Source organism: Danio rerio, chromosome 22, assembly GCF_049306965.1.
Source record: "Danio rerio strain Tuebingen ecotype United States chromosome 22, GRCz12tu, whole genome shotgun sequence".
Lineage (NCBI taxonomy): Eukaryota > Metazoa > Chordata > Actinopteri > Cypriniformes > Danionidae > Danio > Danio rerio.
Window position 1 is genome coordinate 39,150,411 of NC_133197.1, and position 21,321 is coordinate 39,171,731.

General features: G+C 35.9%; 1 protein-coding gene across 19 annotated transcripts in view; it reads right to left on the reverse strand.

Annotated features, from left to right (window-relative positions):
• Nucleotides 1–21,085, reverse strand: part of atp11b (ATPase phospholipid transporting 11B) — a 108,698-nt gene extending 87,613 nt beyond the window's left edge. For 8 of the 19 annotated variants that reach the window (XR_012397959.1, XR_012397958.1, XM_073937642.1 and 5 more), the window contains exon 1: nucleotides 4,258–4,554. Coding sequence is in view for 17 of the 19 variants with exons in the window: in XM_073937642.1 (XP_073793743.1) it covers nucleotides 4,258–4,284 (27 nt within the window). In the remaining 2 variants the exon portion in view is untranslated. Of the gene's footprint in view, nucleotides 1–4,257; nucleotides 4,555–6,195; nucleotides 6,264–16,157; nucleotides 16,229–18,090; nucleotides 18,119–18,266; nucleotides 18,339–21,016 lie in introns of those variants that run through there. The other 11 variants (XM_073937650.1, XM_073937652.1, XM_073937648.1 and 8 more) reach the window with 10 other exon arrangements.
• Nucleotides 21,086–21,321: the final 236 nt, after the last annotated feature.

The window sequence follows — 21,321 nt, forward strand, 5'->3', positions numbered from 1 at the left end:
AACGAAAGTGAAACTATGATTTAAACACACTTCCTGTAAAGCCGGCAGCATCAGGAGAGAGCTTTTAGACAGCCAAACAAGATAAACAGCCCTTTACGTGTTAAATACCACACAATAAGCTTAAATAGTGTCTGCTTTTCATTGTTTGTTAACCAAATGGGATGTGCAAAATTAAGAAAATAAGAAAATATCACACTTAAAAAAAGTCAACTATCCTTTTTTTGTTGCAATTTGAGGAAATATTTATCCAAACTGAAGCTACTCTTTAAGCTTTAAAGGCAACAAGCACAAGCTTTATATTAGGGATGCAACAACTATAGATTTTGGCTGTGCGATTATAGTCTGAGGACTAATCACAGTTATCACGATTATTCTGCATTCATTAATTTCAAAACACTGCTAGTTTAGAAAAATCACATTAAAACTCCTTATATTTTAAAGTGTTTTTTATTGCTGCTCAGTAACCAAATAATATGACACAAAAAAAAAAAAAAACAAGTCCATTTCTCTTTGGACTTTAAAATAAGTGAAAAAGGTTTTGCCATTTAAAAATAAGTAATAATTTTACACTGAAAATAAATGTCAATAAATAAAATTTACATAAATACATTTTAAATAAATAAAAATGATTTAATTTTAAACAAAATAAAAATAATTATAATAAATAAATAAATAAATAAATAAAATTTGAATAAATTAATATTAATGTTAATAAATAAAATAAATAAATTTTATTTAAATAAATAAAAAATAAATGAAAATATACAAAAAATAAAAATAAATTAATACATTTTAAATGTTTTTTTTTAAATAAATTAAAACAAATAAATAAAACTAATTAATTAATTAATTAATTAACATTTAACGATTAATTAACTGTGACAAGTTAAATTGCGGATATATAATTTAGCAAGACATAGGAGGGGCTCTGACGTGTGTTTTAATGACAGTTTCTGAAGCTTCATTATGAATTCTCTGAGGTCGGCAAACACACAGGAATCCAAGTGAACACTTGCCTAACAGACATAGTTAATATGTTCACATAAAGCTTGAAATCTCTACTTTTAAATGAAACCAACTGTACCTCAATGTTGGGCTCCACAGAAACAAACATATGCGACAGTAACACCTCGTAAACATCTCAAATGACAGCTCAACAACGGAAAAAAAAAATCACAACAGTAGGTATTTAACCTGCATAATTGAGATATCCAGAGCATTCTGTCATGCTACTATTACTGTTTTCAAGCAAAGCAGGAAATGTCAACAAGTCCATCTCAACAGATTAACAGTCTGCAACTGAAGAGGTTACAACCAAACCTTCTCAACACTCTTAATAAACATAAACCACGAGTTTATGAAACACGGCCGCCAAAGAGAGCATCAAAACATCAACGAGCAAAAGCAAAGCAATTTAAAGCAACTGAAAATAAGGCGAGCTCTGCTGCAAACACTTCCCTCCAAATGAACAACATTAAAAATAAAAATCGTTAAAGCCTGATTCACACTACGAGCGACTTGCAGCAGCAAATCGACAAGCGACCGTTCATTTGAACGAAGAGTGAGCGACTTCCGGCGACCTCGGTCTATACGAGTGACAGCGACCCATTGGCGACCAGATGGGCATGTCGAGCTTTATGCAAATGAAGAGCAACTTTCTTAAGCGGAGCACCAGTAGAGCTCAGCTCGCCAGTTGTTTTCTCCGTGCTGTAGACCTTAGTGATGGAAAGTTCGGATCACTCTTTGAGTCTCGTTCATCGAGAAGAACAAATCTTTTTTCGAGTCATTTCGTTTATTTGGTTCAATTTGCCAAAATATTATTAAAATGTTACAAATTGCTTCCAAACACATCTACAACTAACCCAAAAGGTTGATCACACGACAAATAAGTCATAAATCGAATACTATAAGAAGGAAAAAATAATAATAATTCGATGTTTACCTGCTCTTTTGTCTATGAAGGTATTGTTGTCTTTTTGCTCAGCTCACCTCTTCATGTCTTCAAATGTCAGCGATTCGTTCACGTTACACTGACAGTCACATATAATCTTAACCAATGTACACAGTCTGAGCCGATAGGAGCCGTAATAATTAGTTCACCTTTCGAGTCTTCTGGTTCTTGAGTCGTTCGTTCATCATGTGACTCGAGAGATGAACGGATCAATTCTTTTTCCGGCTTTAAACGCGTATGATTGGCCCGTGAGAAATGAATGACTCAGACCCGATAGAGGAATCGAGAGATGAACCGATCAAAACGCAAATGATTGGCTTCTGCCTTTCTGCGACGAACGACTCAAAAGACTTAAAATGAATGATACCACCAGCACAAATGTGCGCACGCGCGGATGAACGAATCGCTCCCTGAGAGGACTCGTAGTTCCCGAGTCACTTTGTAGATTCATTTAAAATGAACGAATCGTTCAAGAACGACCCATCACTAGTAGACCTACACAAACTTGTGTTTGAAGCAGGTCACCACCCAGAGAGACAGGCAGCTACAATGTCACTGCTTGTGTGAATGAGGCAATTAATGAACAACTCAACATTGTAAATAACGTCACATCCGACCACAAGCTACAAATAAAACCTGATGACACAATTATTACCACACACAAACCGCTTCATTTCAGTGGAAAACAAAACTCTCACTTTAATTCTTAACCAAACTAATGTTACTTAATTAGCCAGGCATAGCCATTAGACTGAAACCAACTAACCCAGGGATGATGATTTGAGTAAAGTCAGTTTTATAGTTGAAGCAAGAATTATTAGCCCCCCTGAATTATTACCGCCCCTGTTTTTTTTTCCCTTTTTTTTCCCCAATTTCTGTTCTGTTCTGGGAAGATTGTTTCAGCACATTTCTAAGCATAATAGTTTTAAAAACGTATTTTTAATAACTGATTTATTTTATATTTTGCATGATGACAGTTAATAATATTTGACTATATATTTTTCAAGACACTTCTATACAGCTTAAAGTGACATTAAAAGGCTTAACTAGGTTAATTAGGTGAACTGGGCAGGTTAAGTTAATTAGTCAAGTTATTGTATAACGATTTGTTCAGTAGATTATCGAAAAAAAAATAGCTTTAAGGGGCTAATAATTTTGTCCCAAAAATGGTTTTAAAAAAATTCATAACTGCTTTTATTCTAGCCGAAATAAAACAAATAAGACTTTTTCCAGAAGAAAAAATATTATCAGACATACTGTGAAAATTTCATTGCACTGTTAAAAATCATTTGGGAAATATTTAAAAAAAAAGAAAATCAAAATCAAAAGGGGGCTAATAATTCTGACTTCAACTGTATATTCGTACATTCCTTCAGTGACCACTTGTGACATGCTCCCTACGTTGTTTACCATGGTACTTTAAATATTGGGTCTATTGCATATTCGGTCTAAAATCACATGTAAATATTATGTTAAAATAACATTAGCACTTTTTAATTGACTGTGAAAAATGTTTGATAGTTATTGGCTGCTAGCATGATTCGACAAAAATAATATTGTTATGAAACTATTTTATTATTAAAAAGTCAGAATCTGCAAATATAAAAACAACTTTCCCACAATATTAAATATATCTATAGAGGTGGTTTTATATTCGGATATTCACTCTCCTTAATAATATACTTACAGAAAAGTATTGTTTGCAAATTCTAAAAAGGGAAATCATATTAGCAGCTAATAAATATCCAAGTACAGCATTTTTTACGGTCTATTAGATATTGTTGACGTTGTTTTAAAGTCATATTTACATGCTAATTCTGATTGAATATTCAAATTAGCGTGGTAAAACAATATAGAGAAAGTTAAATGAACGAATGTGCGAATATAAAACTTTACCTCTATCTTATATCTGATTTTTACACCCAATATTCAAAGTATCGTTAAGGTTAGCAATAGGTAAACAATATAGGGAGTGTGTCACAAGTTGTCACTGAATGGATAACTTAACCTGAATTTTACACTGGGGTAGAGTTAGCTTTATATTCGGACTTCCTCTTTAATATAATTTCAGTAAAGTATTGTTTGCAAATTCTAAATAAGGATGTCATATTTGCAAAGCACAACATTGTTTACAGTCAATTAAATAGTGCTAATGTTTTGAAGTCAAGACCCAATATTCAAAGTAACATTAACGTTAGCATGGTAAACAACACGGAAACCGTGTCACAAGTTGTCACTGAATAGAAGAGCGAATATAAAACCAAATGTTATTTACGGTTAATAATAACGAGAGTAATTAATCGTACCAGCTGTTGTCGGATCCAGCGAATCATCCTGGCTCCAGCTAGCGCAGTGAGCTGCTATGTTAGCCCGCTTCGCCGACACCGATCCCCGCAGCATCAACACCGCCGCTGCTGCTGGATAATCTCCGCATTATTAGACTGAATCCGAGGGGCGGCCGCGGACACCGAGACCCGGGCCATCCTGCGCCTGGAGCCCGCTGCGGAGAGCTGAAACACGGACGCACACACAACCCGCTGCGCTTCTTGACGGAGCAGAAGAAGAATACTTCAGACCGACAGACTGGCTGGCTGACAACATCCAGGAAGTGACGTCACTCGCCAAACAGATCAACGCCTGGAAAGTTGAGTCGCACGTGCGCCTGCAGGAATTCATCATCCAATATATCTCTCTCTTTTTAACGTGCTTGCTGATAGTATAGCTATATATGTAGTTTTAGGCAGCAAACTGATAATCGTGGATCGTTTTTACACTCGTGATGAGCAACAATGCAAGACTTCAACATATATTTGAACATATACATATTATAATTCCAACGGTTGAAAAGAAATGTGTTTTAAGAAATATTTGTTTGTCTGGTTTGTTTCTAAATGTCGCAAAAACACTATATATTTAGAACCATTTGTCAATTTTGGATATACACTCGCTGGCCACTTTATTAGGTACACCTGTCCATCAGCCAATAACATGGCTGCAACTCAATGCATTTAGGCATGTAGACATGGTCAGGATGATCTGCTGCAGTTCAAACTGAGCATCAGAATGGGAAAGAAAGGGGATTTCACTTACTTTAAATGTGGCATGGTTGTTAGTGCCAGATGGGCTGGTCTGAGTGTTTCAGAAACTGCTGATCTACTGGGATTTTCACTCACAACCATCTCTAGGGTTTACAGAGAATGGTCTGAAAAAGAAAAAATATCCAGTGAGCGGCAGTTCTGTGGGAGCAAATGCCTTGTTGATGCCAGAGGTCAGAGGAGAATGGCCAGACTGGTTCCAGCTGATAGAAAGGCAACAGTATCTCAAATAAGCACTCGTTACAACCGAGCTCTGCAGAAGAGCATCTCTGAACACACAACACGTCCAACCTTGAGGCGGATGGGCTACAGCAGCAGAAGAGCACACCGGGTGCTGCTCCTGTCAGCTAAGAACAGGAAACTGAGGCTACAATTCACACAGGCTCACCAAAACTGGACAATAGAAGATTGGAGAAACGTTGCCTGCTCTGATGAGTCTCCATTTCTGCTGCCACATTCGGATGGTTAGGTCAGAATCAATTTGGCATCATCAACATGAAAGCATGGATCCATCCTGCCTTGTATCAGCGGTTCAGGCTGGTGATAGTGGTGTAATGGTGTGGGGGATGCTTACTTGGCACACTTTGGGTCCATTAGTACCAATTGAGCATCAACGCCACAGCCTACCTGAGTATTGTTGCTGACCATGTCCATCCCTTTATGAGCACAGTGTCTCCATCTTCTGATGGCTACTTCCAGCAGGATAACGCACCATGTCATAAAGCTCAATCATCTCAGACTGGTTTCTTGAACGTGACAGTGAGTTCACTGTACTCAAATGGCCTCCACAGTCACCAGAGCTCAATCCAATAGAGCAGCTTTGAGATGTGGTGGAACGGGAGATTCAAATAATGGATGTGCAGCCGACAAATCTGCATGCTATCATGTCAATATGGAGCAAAATCTCTGAGGATTATTTCCAGTACCTTGTTGAATCTCTGCCATAAGGGATTAAGGGAGTTCTGAAGGCTAAAGAGGGTCCAACCTAGTACTAGTATAATGTACCTAATAAAGTGGCCGGTGAGTGTACACAATACACACATACTATGTGCAACTAATTTTTGCCCAGTACTAATTTCAATATAGGTTACAAAGCAATTGAAAAGCAGTAGTTAAGACAAAATAAATATTTACTCTTCATTTACTCACCGTCATATCGTTCCACACCCATTTGACACGTAAACTTTTTTGTTGTTCAACCCTCAGATCTCTCTCAGCTAAAAAGACAACATAAATGTGTGAATAAAACATCTACTTTATTTACCTTATTTTTAAGAATACTTCAAAAAAGCAAATGTTATGATGACTGAAATTAATAGTTATTAGTCATTGCTTGCTCATCTTCATGCTGTCTCACACTTATGAGTGTGTTTGTGTGTGTGTGTGTTTGTATGTGGGTTTCATAAAAGGACAGATTAAACATTATAATATCCAAAGTATATCTATTTGGGGCGACTCAGTGGTGCAGTGGGTAGCATGTTTGCCTCACAGCAAGAAGGTTGCTGGTTCAAGCCTCGGCTGGCATTTCTGTGTGGAGTTTGCATGTTCTCCCCGTGTTTGTGTGGGTTTCCTCCAGGTGCTCTGGTTTTCTCCACAGTCCAAACACATGTGGTACAGGTGAATTGAGGTTAAATTGGCCGTAGTGTATGTGTGTGAGTGAGTGTGTGTGGATGTATCCCAGTGATGGGTAGCGGCTGGAAGAGCATTCGCTGCATAAAACATATGCTGGATAAGTTGGCGGTTCATTCCGCTGTGGCGACCCCTGATTAATAAAGGGTCTAGGCTGAAAAGAAAATGAATGAATGAATGTTTTTTTTTTAAACAAATTGAATTTAGTAGAAGAGCGGCATGGTTAATCAGTGGTTCGGAGGTTCGAGCCTCCGATAAACACTCTCTCTCTCTCTCTCTCTCTATATATATATATATAAACACCTATAAACACTTATTTACACACACTCACACTAAGGTAAATTTAGCTTATTCAGTTCCCCTAGCGCATGTGTTTGGACTGTAGTGGAAACCGGAGCACCTGGAGGAAACCCCTGCCAACACAGGGAGAACATGCAAACTCCGCACAGAAATGTCAACTAGCCCAGTCAGGACTCAAACCAGTGACCTTTTTGCTGTGAGGCGACAGTGAGCCACTGTGTTGCCTAAACTCCGTGTCTTTACTCTAATTTTCCAGCAGGGAATTTATGTCATAGTATTGTTGCTGTGGGCTATTGTGGGGTGCAGATGCAGGTTCTGCGGGTTCAGTGGCACAGGCTGAGCGTACAGCATTAATCTGTCAGACAGTGAGCAGCTCTGGATTAGTTTAAGAGCATCACAGCTGTCAGACGAGCTGCGGTCAGATCACTGCTACTGTTAGAGCAACACAGATAGTCAAACAGGCAGACAGACAAACAGATGATAGATAGATAGATAGATAGATAGATAGATAGATAGATAGATAGATAGATAGATAGATAGATAGATAGATAGATAGATAGATAGATAGATAGATAGATAGATAGATAGACGAAAGCCTCAGTTCAAGTGTCTTTTTAACACAACAGCGCCACACTGAGGAAAAACGAAGTAAACAAAGGCAGTTGATGTGAGAGAGAGATTATTTAAACTGGTGTTACATATTATCAGAACACTTATGGTGGGTTGGCAAGTAAAAGATGGTTTTACAAGATATATTTAAGGCATACTATTTATCCTTCTTAGCAGAAAAAAAATCAAAGTTTAAATATATAAAATGTATATTTTTCCTTGGTGTGTGTCATATGGGCTGGAGATGTAAATGGTAAATGTTGCTATAATCTGGCTAGTTTACTCTACATTTTACACAATTGTTCTCTAACATTTTGGCAGTCTGCAGCTCCACCTGCTGGAGGAACTGGTTTAATACAACATCAGTTATGTTAAAGGGAATGTTCACCACAAAAATGTAATGTAATGTGTATTTGTATTGCGCTTTCATCGTGTTTGGCAATATAAGCATATGTTGTTTCTGCACAGAATTTTCCAAAAAACAAATAAAACAAAAACAAATGCAGCTTTATGCAGAATGATTTTGTTGCTCATAAAATATATCTAATAAAATAAAGAAAATTACTTTACAAACTGGATTGTAATTAAGTATGCAAATATTCTGCATACCTCTCAGATTTCTATATTGGTGTGATCTGATATTTTGTTTTCTATGTGATGTTCATATGTATAGTTTAATGTGATACTGTCTGTACTATAGGCTGCAAATGTAGACGGTAAATGCTGCTATAATCTGTTTTGTTTAAACTTACACTTTTGTTTGGTCAATGACCTTTTTCAGAACGACTATTTAGTTTCTGACATTGGAATGCCTTGTTTATTTTTGTTGTGACTGATGTTTTTTTTTATTTTGTTATTTTTTATTTGATGATAAAACAATACACGTGCGTAAAAAAAAAAGTTTACACTTGCTATGATTTGTTTCAAGTGTTCATTCAGTCACCCAAATTTCTGTAGAACTATATATATATATATATATATATATATATATATATATATATATATATATATATATATATATATATACAGTTAAAGTCAGAAATATTAGGCCCCCCTTTGAATTTTTATTTCTTTTTAAAATATTTCCCAAATGATGTTTAACAGAGCAAGGAAAGTTTCACAGTATGTCTGATAATATTTTTTTCTTCTGGAGAAAGTCTTATTTGTTTTATTTAGGCTAGAATAAAATAGAATAAAAGCAGTTTAGAATTTTTTAAACACCACTTTAAGGACAAAATTATTAGTCCTAAATTATTAACTTGCCTAATTACCCTAACCTGCCTAGTTACCCTAATTAACCTAGTTAAGCCTTTTAATGTCACTTTAAGCTGTATAGAAGTGTCTTGAAGAATTTCAGTTATATATATCTCTATATCTATATATATATAGATATATATAGGGGGGGGGGGGGGGGGGGGGGGGCTAATAATTCTGACTTCAGCTGTATATATATATATATATATATATATATATATATATATATATATATATATATATATATATATATATATTATTATTATTATTATTATTATTATTTCCCTACTTTTTTGCTCATAATTGCCAGGGGAGTTTATTTATTTATTTTATTTTCCAGATATAATAATAACCATGTGCATTACAGTACTCTATATCCATAAACCAGGACATTACCATGTCTGAAGGCATGAAAACTGAACAGAAGCCAGCGCTCCTCTGTAAATACACGCACACACAGTTCTGGTTTCTGTTTGTTGCTGTCCCTTAATCCTATTTAATGGAAGATACTTGTAATTGCCCACTTAGGATCCTTAAAGCGGGGTTCCTGTTGGTCCTGCTCGACTACACCTGGCAGGCTGAGAGCGCGCTGGATTGGGTTTCGTGAGGAACTAATCCTTCCTGCCTGCATCTCTAACAGCCACTGACCCGCAGCCAAACACACTGTGCCTTTAAACACCGCCACATATTTTCCATGGCTGACCAAACACAATTCGCTGTAGGTCTCAGAGCGCTCTCACATTCGCCCAGTTACTTACAAAGTGTGTATACATTTGAAGTCTGAATTATTAGCTCTCCTGTTTATATTTTTGTTCAATTTCTGTTTAATGGAGAGAAGACTTTTTCCAACACATTTCTAAACATAATAGTTTTAATGACTTATTTCTAATAACTGATTTATTTGATCTTTGCCATAATGACAGCACATAATATTTGACTAGATATTCTTCAAGATACTAGTATTCAGCTTAAAGTGGCATTGAAAGGCACAACCTTTAAATTAGTGAGGCTAATTGAAAAGCCTTTCATTCTGGCCAGTCCACTGGCAGTGGGGTGGTCTGGCCTGCATAAAAAGTTTCATCCGGGATGTCAAACTCAACTCCCGGAGGGACGCAGCCCTGCACAGTTTAGTTCCAACTCTAATTAAACACACCTCAAACTAATTGAGTCCTTCAGGCTTGGAGGTAAGTGCAGGCTAAAGGTAAGTGTGTTGGAGCACGGTTGGAACTAAACTGTGCAGGGCTTCGGCCCTCCAGGAATTGAGTTTGACATACCCGGTTTAATCGGTTAGATCTGGACCCTCCTGTGTCCTTTCTTAAATTAGGAGGACTCCTACCCGCCATATTACAATGTAGCATGTTTAGGATAGCATTCCCATGGTGTCTCTTAAAGAGAGACGCAGCGCAAGTTCTCTCAGAAGATTACGCATGCAACCATGATTCCCTGAAGGTAATGTCACTTTGCCTTATTTTTTTTTGCCTGATGTGCTCTGTTTGAGAGGTTTTAAGATGAAGTTGTTTATTTCCATGATGCTTTATACCTTCAGGTTAGACGTCACACACACGGTGTGTCCCCTCAGTTACTTTGGATTAATTTCACCTGTGCTTCAGGATCTTATAGAAGAGCAGTGGTGTAGTCGGGGCTATACGCACGTATATTTAGTATGCCTACTTTTTTCCACAAGCTGTTTGGGTATTACAACTTAGAATGATCAATAATTGCGTATACCTTCAGTATATTCATTTGTTTTGCTGATTAGGCTTTTTTTCTTCTTTTTTTAATGGATAGTTCACCCAAAAAAAAATGAAAATCGTCATCATTTACTCAACCTTTAATTGTTCCAAACCAGTTTGTCTTTTTTTATTCTGTTAAAGCTGGAAACCTGTAACCATTGACTTCCATAGTATTTTTTTTTTCTTCTGTGGACGGCAATAGTAACAGGGAACTTACGTTTAATATATATATATATATATATATATATATATATATATATATATATATATATATATATATATATATATATATATATATATATATATATATAGCTAATTAATCAGAGAAACATTGACTTTTGTTATTTTTTTGGCCACTTTTAAAATTTAAGTTGGGTGGGTAATAGTATACCACCTTTTTTTTAGGACTACACCACTGTAAGAGGGATTGTATCCCATTTGTATCTCCTAAAGAGAGATGCAGCATTTTGTTCCCTTCAGGGAACCATGGTTACATTCGTAACCTGAGACGTTTTCAAAAAGCAGAATCGATTTTTGATACCATCAATTTTGTGATTTCGACCTTAGTGATTTCACAGGTTTTTAAGAAAAGATATTGATTTTGGATACCCGACCCTAGTGATATCACAGGTTTTCAAGAAGAATTGAGTTTCGGTATCATCGATTTTGGATACCCAACACTAGTGATTTCACAGGTTTTCAAGAAACAGAAATGATTTTGGATACCCGACCCAAGTCATACCACAGGATTTCAAGAAAAAGGAATTTATTTTGGATACCCGACCTTAGTGATATCACAGGTTTTCAAGAAAAGCAATTGATTTCGGATACCCGACCTTAGTGATATCACAGGTTTTCAAAAAAAGCAATTGATTTTGGATACCCGACCCTAGTGTTATCACAGGTTTTCAAGAAACGGAATTGATTTCGGATACCTAACCCTAGTGATATCACAGGATTTCAAGAAACAGAATTGATTTTGGATACCCGACCCTAGTGATATCACAGGTTGCTCTTTCAGAGCAGAATTATAGTGAAGTATTTGTTTAAAGGGAGTCTGCCAGGATTGAAGCGACTGCAGATTTTAGACGTGCCTCATTTCCAGAAGGACCTGTCGGAGCTTGAGGGGATACCAGGCTGACAGGCCTGAAACGCTGAGCGACTATCACAACACACTAATGGCGGTGAAGAGGGACGGCTGATTACAGGCCTCGGCAGGCAGTCTGTCACACGTAATGGGCAGAAATGGAGTGTGGTTTCCTTCAGACTGTGTGTTGACGGGTTTAGAGTGATCGCCATGCCGGCTCTGAACGCCTCTGTGTTTGTTGCTTACTCTAGATTTCTCTGTAGCATTGGACTGATGAATGTGTGTGTGCGTTTTAAAAATCAGTTTTCATTATTTCTGCTGTTCTGCAGGTGAAAGCGAGTGCTTTGTGTCATTGTGTTTTTTAAGTAGATTTGTACTGAAGCTTGTTTCCAGCATGGAATAGCTGAAAACTGGCTATTGTGACTTTTCGGATTTTGTTTCTTGCAAATTCTCAGATTGGTTGTCACAATCGTGGGTTATAAATTTATATCATGCAATTCCGAGGAAAAATATTAAGCTGAATTGTGATTCAAAATCAGAATTTTTGAAGATTATTAGTGATGTGCGGATCGATACTGAAATATTGATATCTCTGATACCAGCTTTGTGTGTTCTAGAATCGGTTGTCATTTCAAAATATTGATATTTCAATAATTTGGAGCAAATGTGTAGTTTATTGGAAATAGAAATACAGAGGAAAGTAACCACTATTACCCTAGTTTATCTGTATAATCCCATCTTAGCCGGAACTACTTGTTCTTCCGCCTGCCAAGTCATAACGGCACTGTACAACTGCAGAGCACACAAGCTAACCACTCAGTCAGTCGGCTTGCACATGTTGTTCAGTCACGCTGTCATTGAATATGGGTGACCGCAAGCAAAGTTTTGTGTGGAGCTCCTTCACTTTCATAAACTCAAATGATGCTGTTTGTGACACGTTTAACAAAACAGTGAGTTACTGTGGTAAAACCACAAACCTCATCAAACACCTACATATAAATTAAAAGACAGAATATGGCTATGTCAAGACTAGACGGTCAGAAGTGTAGGAGAGTTGCTAGGGTATAATCACGTGGTTGCTAGGGTGCTCTGTGTGGTTTCTGAGAGTTTTTTTTTAAAATTGTTTTACATTTCAGGGCAAATTCTAGGGTGTTACTACAGTTTGTGGTTGAGTGTTTTGACGGTTGCTAGGGGTCATTGCTTGTTTTAGATTTCGGTGCAGTTCCTAGAGTGTTGTCATGCGGTTGCTAGGGTGTTGCTGTCTTGTTGGGGTGGTGTTTTGCATCATGGCTTGGTGGGTTTTTGATTGAAATAAGCGCCCAGGTCTTTATGACATGATGGTCTGGCATTTTCGTTCTTTAATAAATACATTTGTAAGCTGCGCTGAAGTTTCACTCCTTTAGCTTAATTCCTAACCCCAAAACGAGCAATATTGTAATCACCAACTCCACTTCTACATTCTTTCAGGTGACTTTTGATCCACAGTTTGTTTAAACAAGGATATTTTGCATGTATTTTTGACCCCAGTTGTTCTGGATGTGTTCTTCACCAGACTCTTGAAGTGTCCAGGTGTTGCACTGAATGTTATCTTGTAGGACCTGAAGCTGAACTCAAAGTCAAAGAGAGCCTGTCAAAGTCAAGCCGCTTCAAGTCTTTGTTTCGGCTCTCAGGCTGATAAACCTGACCAAGTTCACCGCTCTAGATCATATATGATGAAGTCAGGCTTTGCACATGTCAGATAAGATAATATACCTCAGTAACCGGGAAGAGCGGTTCTTCAATAGGTTGCTAATGATAAAATATGCAGCATTACATAAAGCTGTGTTTGCAAGAATATTTGAGTCAGTGTTTGTGTTTGGTCAGATTTATTAGGTTCCCTGAAAAATTACTCATAGGACCGGTTTCACAAACAGGGTTTAACTTAATCCAGGACTAGGCCAAATTTAAATGAAGGTATTTAGGCAGCTTTTATATACGTACACTATTTAGAAAAACACATTACCAGTGTGCATCTTGGCACTGACGTCTTTAAAGGTTGTGATTTTAAGATTTAAGTTATTTAGATTAAGCAAGTTATTTTTAGTTTAGACAGCTCAAACATGCAGTTTAATCTAGGACTAGCCTAATCTCTGAAACCAGGGGATGATTATGCAGATCTTTATGATATTATTGATGCTCATTTTTTTAATTCGTTCATTCATTTTCTTTTCGGCTTTTATAAATCCGGGGTCGCCACAGTGGAATTAACCGCCATCTTATCCAGCACGTTTTTACGCAGCGGATGCCCTTCCAGCCGCAAACCATCTTTGGGAAACATCCACACACACACTCATACACTACGGACAATTTAGCCTACCCAATTCACCTGTACCGCATGTCTTGACTATATGGGGGAAACCGGGGCACCCGGAGGAAACCCATGCGAACGCAAAGAGAACATGCAAACTCCACACAGAAACGCCAACTGAGTCGAGGTTCAAACCAGCGATCTTCTTGCTGTGAGGCGACAGCACTACCTACTGCGCCACTGCCTCGCCCTGCTCATTTTTTTTTGACAGATGTAAAAATGGAAAAAATGAGAAAGGATGACTGACGCACAACTGACGTTTGCCCTTCAGGGACAATAAGGATATTTTAATCTAATCTAATCTAATCTAATCTAATCTAATCTTGTGTTGGGACAGCATGAATAATTGGTGTGAAACCCTGCATTTTTTACAGCGAAACATACACTAAAGACCATTTCACTTGCTAGGAAACAGCTTTCCCCCCCAAACAAACACTATCATGAGTCTCTATCCTGGTGGTCTGAAGCAGGAATAAACTCAGTGCACTTGAGCGGCACAAACCCTCAGATTAACCAGCGACTGACAGCCGTGAATCGCTCCACAAATCTGCAGCTGCTCACTTTACAGGTGTAAAAGTCAAAGTTAACCCTTGCTTGCATGTAATTATTCAAGCTTTCTGGGAAAAACAGCAGCTCACAGCCATGGAGAAGCCGCCTTTCATCAACTCAACTGCGTCTGGAAAACTTTGACTCGGCTTTTTGCGTTTGCTGCCAGGACATGTTCTCCCGGCCTGGACTGGAGCCAGGCGAGAGTGTGAAAGTTACCCTGCGCTACGTTTGCTAATATCTTTCTCCAGTTTCCCCATGCAGCGTCGTTGGAGGCCGAGCAGAGCCAGACTGCAGGTGTTTGCTGACAGGCGTTTAGGCAGAGAAAAACAAGCCAAATTGAGTGGATTAAGACGCATGCAGGTACTAACAGAAGAAATCTGACAGGCCACTTCATGCCAACTCCAGACGGGAGCAGCATTCGCCTGATGTCATGACACTTTCAGGACGCTTTAGCGAACAAGACTGATGAAAGGCCTGACGTGTATATGTTGTATATTAGAAGCGAATTCCCCTGCGCCGTGACTAATGCTGGAACTGTGAACATATATCAGGGGTTTACATGTCTGCTGTGCAAAACTTGCACTGGATGACTCACAGCAACATTTTTATAGCTTTCAGGAGGAACTGTGCTATTTTATTTTTGAAAAACGCTAATTTGGAGATTATTTAATGTTTAAAGTAGAACGTATGCTGCTAATGAAAGTATAATGAGAGAGTAGTGGATGTCATACTTTGATTTCACACATATATATATATATATATATATATATATATATACATATATATATATATATATATATATATATATATATATATATACATACATATATATATATATATATATATATATATATATATACACACACACATATATATATATATATATATATATATATATATATATATATATATATATATATATATATACATACATAAGCAATGACACACAAGTAGCAGTGAGATTTGGCTGTATATCAGCACTGGTGGGAGGCATGCCTGAGTGTCCCACCAGTGCTGATATACAGCCATATCGCACTGCTACAAGCGTGATATTGTGTTTATACAACAGTTCGACACCACAATTGCGTATATAAATAAGAAAATCTAACACGGAGAGTCTAAAAACCACTTTTGATTAGGAACTACTTTCTTCCTCCATTCATCCACATCTGCAGCTGACGTCAGAACAGTAGAAGCTGTTACTAATTCACCAACGTCTCTTTAGAGCTAGTGTTTGAATGACTCTCTATGTCTAAAGTCATGACAAAACAGCTGATTTTGCTCACACTTTAAGATTATTAGGCAGAACGTGACATGAAATGCCATCCATCTACAGAGATATCTTCTTACAGTGTTACAGTCTACAGTATTTCTCTGTTGCAATCGGGACACCACAATAATTAACCCCGAAAAAAGCAACACAATCACTACCAGACTGCTGTTGTGTTTGCGATAGGGAAAAACGCTAAACACATGTGGACTTTGCTTATTTAAATCTGCCAACAAAACACGCATTCCTGAAATGCAAGCAAATCTGTATAAATACAGCACTACAACATACAAAAAAAGAGAGATCGACTTATAATATCATTTACTACCATACCTGCCAACATGTGTCTGAAAATCCGGGAGGCCGGGGAGAGGGGTGTTCAGTAGTGAGGGCTCTGAATAACACTGCTGAGGTCCGGGATAGGATGCAGCGGGTTTATATATATATACAACAACGGTATATTTATTTATATATATATATATATATATATATATATATATATATATATATATATATATATATATATATACACATATATGTACAATATTTCTTTCTGGTTCTTGAATCTGAAAATAACAACACTTGTACAGCCTCTTTAGTCTTCTGTATTACTCCGCCCACATAGAGTGACAGCATATCAATAAACTCACAACAGTTTGACAAATATTGCAGCTGTTGGACAACATAATGTACTTTTGAGACTTTTTAGGGGCAAGAATGTATTTGTTTAGACTGCAACTATGCAGTTATTTCTAAGGACAGTGTCTATTTTATTTTTTCATTCATTCATTTTTTTTTCGGCTTAGTCCCTTTATTAATCAGGGGTCGCCACATCGAACTGCCAACTTATCCAGCACGTTTTTATGCAGCGGATGCCCTTCCAGCCGCAACCCATCACTGGGAAAGTGCCTATTTTAAATACTTATAATTTCAGAGATACAGCGTATCAGCCTCCATCTGCTACACTGAGCAGAACAAAGACGATTGCTCCACAAGATGGCGACAGAGACAGCAAGATAAGTCCTTAGCAGAGAAAAATTCAGCATTTTCTTTTCGTATTTCACAGCTGATCAAATCATTATAAAACTGGTATGTGACTTTCTAAGTCGATCCATCTTTTGTCTGTAATTGTTGTATTTCTACTAATCTGGTAGTGTGTGCGTTGCTTTGGCTTTTTCAGGATTAATTATTTTGATCTCCCCATTGCAACAGAGAAATACTGGGAAATCTCTGTAGACTGGTGGCATTTCATGCCGTTCAGCCTTATAATCTTAAAATGTGAGCAAAATCAACTGTTGAGTTTAATTATAATTTAGCCTATATTTAAACACAACTAAAGTGAAAGGGTGTTTTTTCTGGTGGGTTAAAGATCGCTAGCTAAAATAAACCTAAACCATTACATTTGACAATGTTTAACAAGGCATCTACTCAATATGTTGAATTTTTTTTATAAATAAAGTATGATTATTTTGCATGTTCATTTCAGAGTACATCTGTGTGTCAGAGCAGAACTCATTAATATTCATGACCATTCCAATTATGGTCAATTAAAGTGCTTCTGATTCTGTATTTTATGGGGTAATAAATAAGCATACAAAACCTTTTTTTTTTTTTTTACTTACCTGCGCCATATATAAAGTGTAGTTCAAAACACCATAGTATTCTTTCTAGAACTCATTTCTTAATATTTTTTCTAAACGTTGTTAAGAAATATGTAAATATTTAATATTTAAATATGTATTTCAATTATTAAACAGTTAATATAATTATGTTTTGGCTAAGAATTTAGCTATTTTTAAGTATTTTTCAAGAGTTCACCTGTCCAACTACTCCTATTAGACTACAATTCACAAACGCTCGCCACACAGACTTGTTGCTGACCATGTCTATCCCTTTATGACCACAGTGTACTCATCTTCTGATGGCCATATATGTATGTGTGTAGCCCAGGTTACTAGTGGGTAGTGGGCAATAGAGCAAATAGAAATTTTATTTGTACATTGTTTTCATTAGAGTGCTCATTCTTTGCTATTTTACAGCTTTATTGAAAGAAGTTAATTGGTTTAAGAAGCGAAATTTTGATTATATGTTGAATGATAAAATAATAATAGTAATATTATACTGTTAACTAACACTCACAAATCTTTAATATAGTATTGTTATTAGTATATTAGTATTATAGTATTGTTTATAATAGTAACCAAAATATAATATTAGCTCTTAACATTAAATAAAAAAAGAAGAAAATAACATGATATTAACTTACCTTATTAGTGATATACAGACATAAAACCCTGTGAAGAAGAAGTGTTATTAGAAAGTGTAAATAAGATTGAGGTCATTAGATAAGTGTGAAAAAAAAGACTAGTTTTATTTTCATTTATTTTATTTTATATAATATTTCTATGGAATGTTTACAATACAATCTTTTATTATTCTTACCTTACCTCTGTGTCTGAGTCCTTCACTGTTGTCGTATCATCTCTCTTTGGAGGAATTTAGACTTGTGAGCATCTGGTCCATTGATTAAAAGATTACAATACATTTGTGTATAGAGGGTTTTATTTATATATATATATATATATATATATATATATATATATATATATATATATATATATATATATATATATATATATATATATATACTATTGAAGTCAGAATTATTAGACCTCCTGTTTATTTTTTTCCTCAATTTCTGTTTAATGGAGAGCAGATTTCTTCAACACATTTCTAATCATAATAGTTTTAATAACTCATCTCTAATAACTGATTTATTTTATCTCTGTCATGATGACAGTAAATAATATTAGACTCGATATTCTTCAAGACACTTCTATACAGCTTTAAGTGACATTTAACTTGGTTAATTAGGTTAACTAGGCAGGTTAAGGTAATTAGTCAAGTTATTGTATAAAGATGGTTTGCTCTACAGAGTATCAAAAAAAGTTAGCTTAAAGGGGCTAATAATATTGTCTCTAAAATGTTTTTTCAAAAATTAAAAACTGCTTTTTTTCTAGCCGAAATAAAACAAATAAGACTTTCTGCAGAAGAAAAAATATTATCAGACATACTGTGAAAATGTCCTTGCTCTGTTAAACATCATTTGGGAAAAATTTAAAAAAAGAAAAAAAAATTTAAAGGGGGACTAATAATTCTGACTTCAATTGTATAAATAATATTAAAGTCTATTTCATGTTTTCATAAATGTTTGCAAGCACACTTAGCAGCTTTAACCATTTAATTAGACATGATTACTTCTATTAAAATCCACATAAACACTTTGTACATGTCCACAGTGTTGTTTAGGCATTTTACAGTTGTATATTTGCCTTGACACTCATTCACAGGCTTGTTAATGCTCTAAAAGTTGAAGATGTGAAAAAGAGTGTTTTCCTCAATCAACATTCACTGTAGTCTTTGACCATGTTCTCTAATAAACTGTACAGTAACATTCTCAGACTACATTCAGGAGGACAGAAGTTACTTGTCTATCTGTCTGTCCATGTTCACAAGATCTCCTCTATATAGCATTGTTAAATAGATTTATATATATGACTTTTATTTGAACACATTGAAGTTTGAAGTATATGTAAATAATAACCTGAGCCTCGAGAAAGAAACAATTTCTTATAATTAAATTTTTTTTTTACATTATTTTTGCAACAAAAAAAGACTAAAGTAGTTATAATATATATATATATATATATATATATATATATATATATATATATATATATATATATATATATATATATATATATATATAAATATATATATATATTTTTTTTTTTTCCTCCATGGTAATTCAAGTTAGCTAAAACTATACCTTCTTCATTTTAACTAAAACATACTATACTCACAAGACACACAATAAATTTTTTTAAAGAGTATTTAAAAACGAACTAAACTCAACGTATAACTGCAAAAATATATGCAGTAATAAATGCAAAAAACTAAAATCGAATTCCAAAATGAAATATTTACGTAAATTCCCTGAAGACACCAGCACGGTGGCGCAGTGGGCACGATCGCCTCACAGCAAGAAGGTCACTGGTTTGAGCCCCGACAGGATCAGTTGGCATGTCTGTGTGGAGTTTGCATGTTCTCCCTGTGTTGGTGTGGGTTTCCCCACAGTCCAAACATGTGGTACAGGTGAATTAGGTAAGCTAAGTTGTCTGTTGTGTGTGAATGAGTGTGTATGGATATTTCCCAGTGATGGGTTGCAGCAGGAAGGGCATCCGCTGTGTAAAACATATGCTGGATAAGTTGGCGGGGTTCAGTCCTCTGTGGCGACCCCAGATTAACAAAGGAACTAAGCCGAAAAGGAAATCAATTAATGAATTCAACTGATTCATAACTAAATCAAATAAACATATGACTTTTAAGTATTTAAAAAAAATGCTGGGTTGTTGGGTCAAATGTGCACAAACCCAAGAGTTGAATACAAAAAAATAATCAAAGAAATTAACCCATTTGATTTTTCCATATTTGACCCAATTGGTTTACAACAACCAGGATGTCTTAATTTTAAATTAAAACTTAGAACTTTAGAACTAGTATCTAATCAAACGTATCTATCAAACTATTACTACTAATATATTTACATAAAAGCCCATTTTAACGATTATTATAGCCTACAATGTTCTAAATGCTGAAATAACCCAGTTTCTGAAGAGCTGATATTTTTGAGACGATCATGCCAGAGTTCCTCCAGATGAGGGCACTGTGTCTCCATCAGAGTCTCCACAGTCACTCAATACAGCCGGAGGTAGACACCAGTAAACAAGTGCAATATCATTTACACATCCAGAAAAAAACTAAACATAAAACACTCGTACAAATGAGGTTAAGCTCATCTGGCCTGAGAGCAAAACAAAATGGCGCGAAGTTTTAAACTATGGTAGCCCACTGACGACCGGGAGGGTAAACTTTTTTTCGGTAGGCTAATGCTAGTTTGTGTAATGCTTCAGTGAATCAAATTGATATATTGATTAAAATTACATCTAAATTATTAATAAAAACGTATCTACGTTTTCAGTGTTTTGAGATTTGAAATAACTCTCTTTAGTCATTTCAGACGTTTCTGTAGGTCAAACTCTACAAACTATGTGTCTAATTTGACTTTACTTTTAATTTATATATAGATACAAACACGAATTTTACTAGAAAAGTGTCTTGTGAACACTTACTGTCGGTGCAGATCTGCCGGTTTCTTCAGACTGTTACATTTTGTTTATTCCTCACAGACAATTTGGCGCGATTATGAATTCATGGTATGAACCCTTATAGGGGTGGCCAAACATATATTTATATTATCTATTGTTTTAACAATTAATACTATTATATCAGATACATGTCAGAGTAAAGTATTTGTCACTATTAAAGTGCTGTAATCTCCCCATACATCTTGTTTTGACGGATTATTTGTTTAGCATTTATTTGGGGGGTTCAAGCACCCCCACCTCGGTAAATCTTTAACTATGTAATTTGTTTA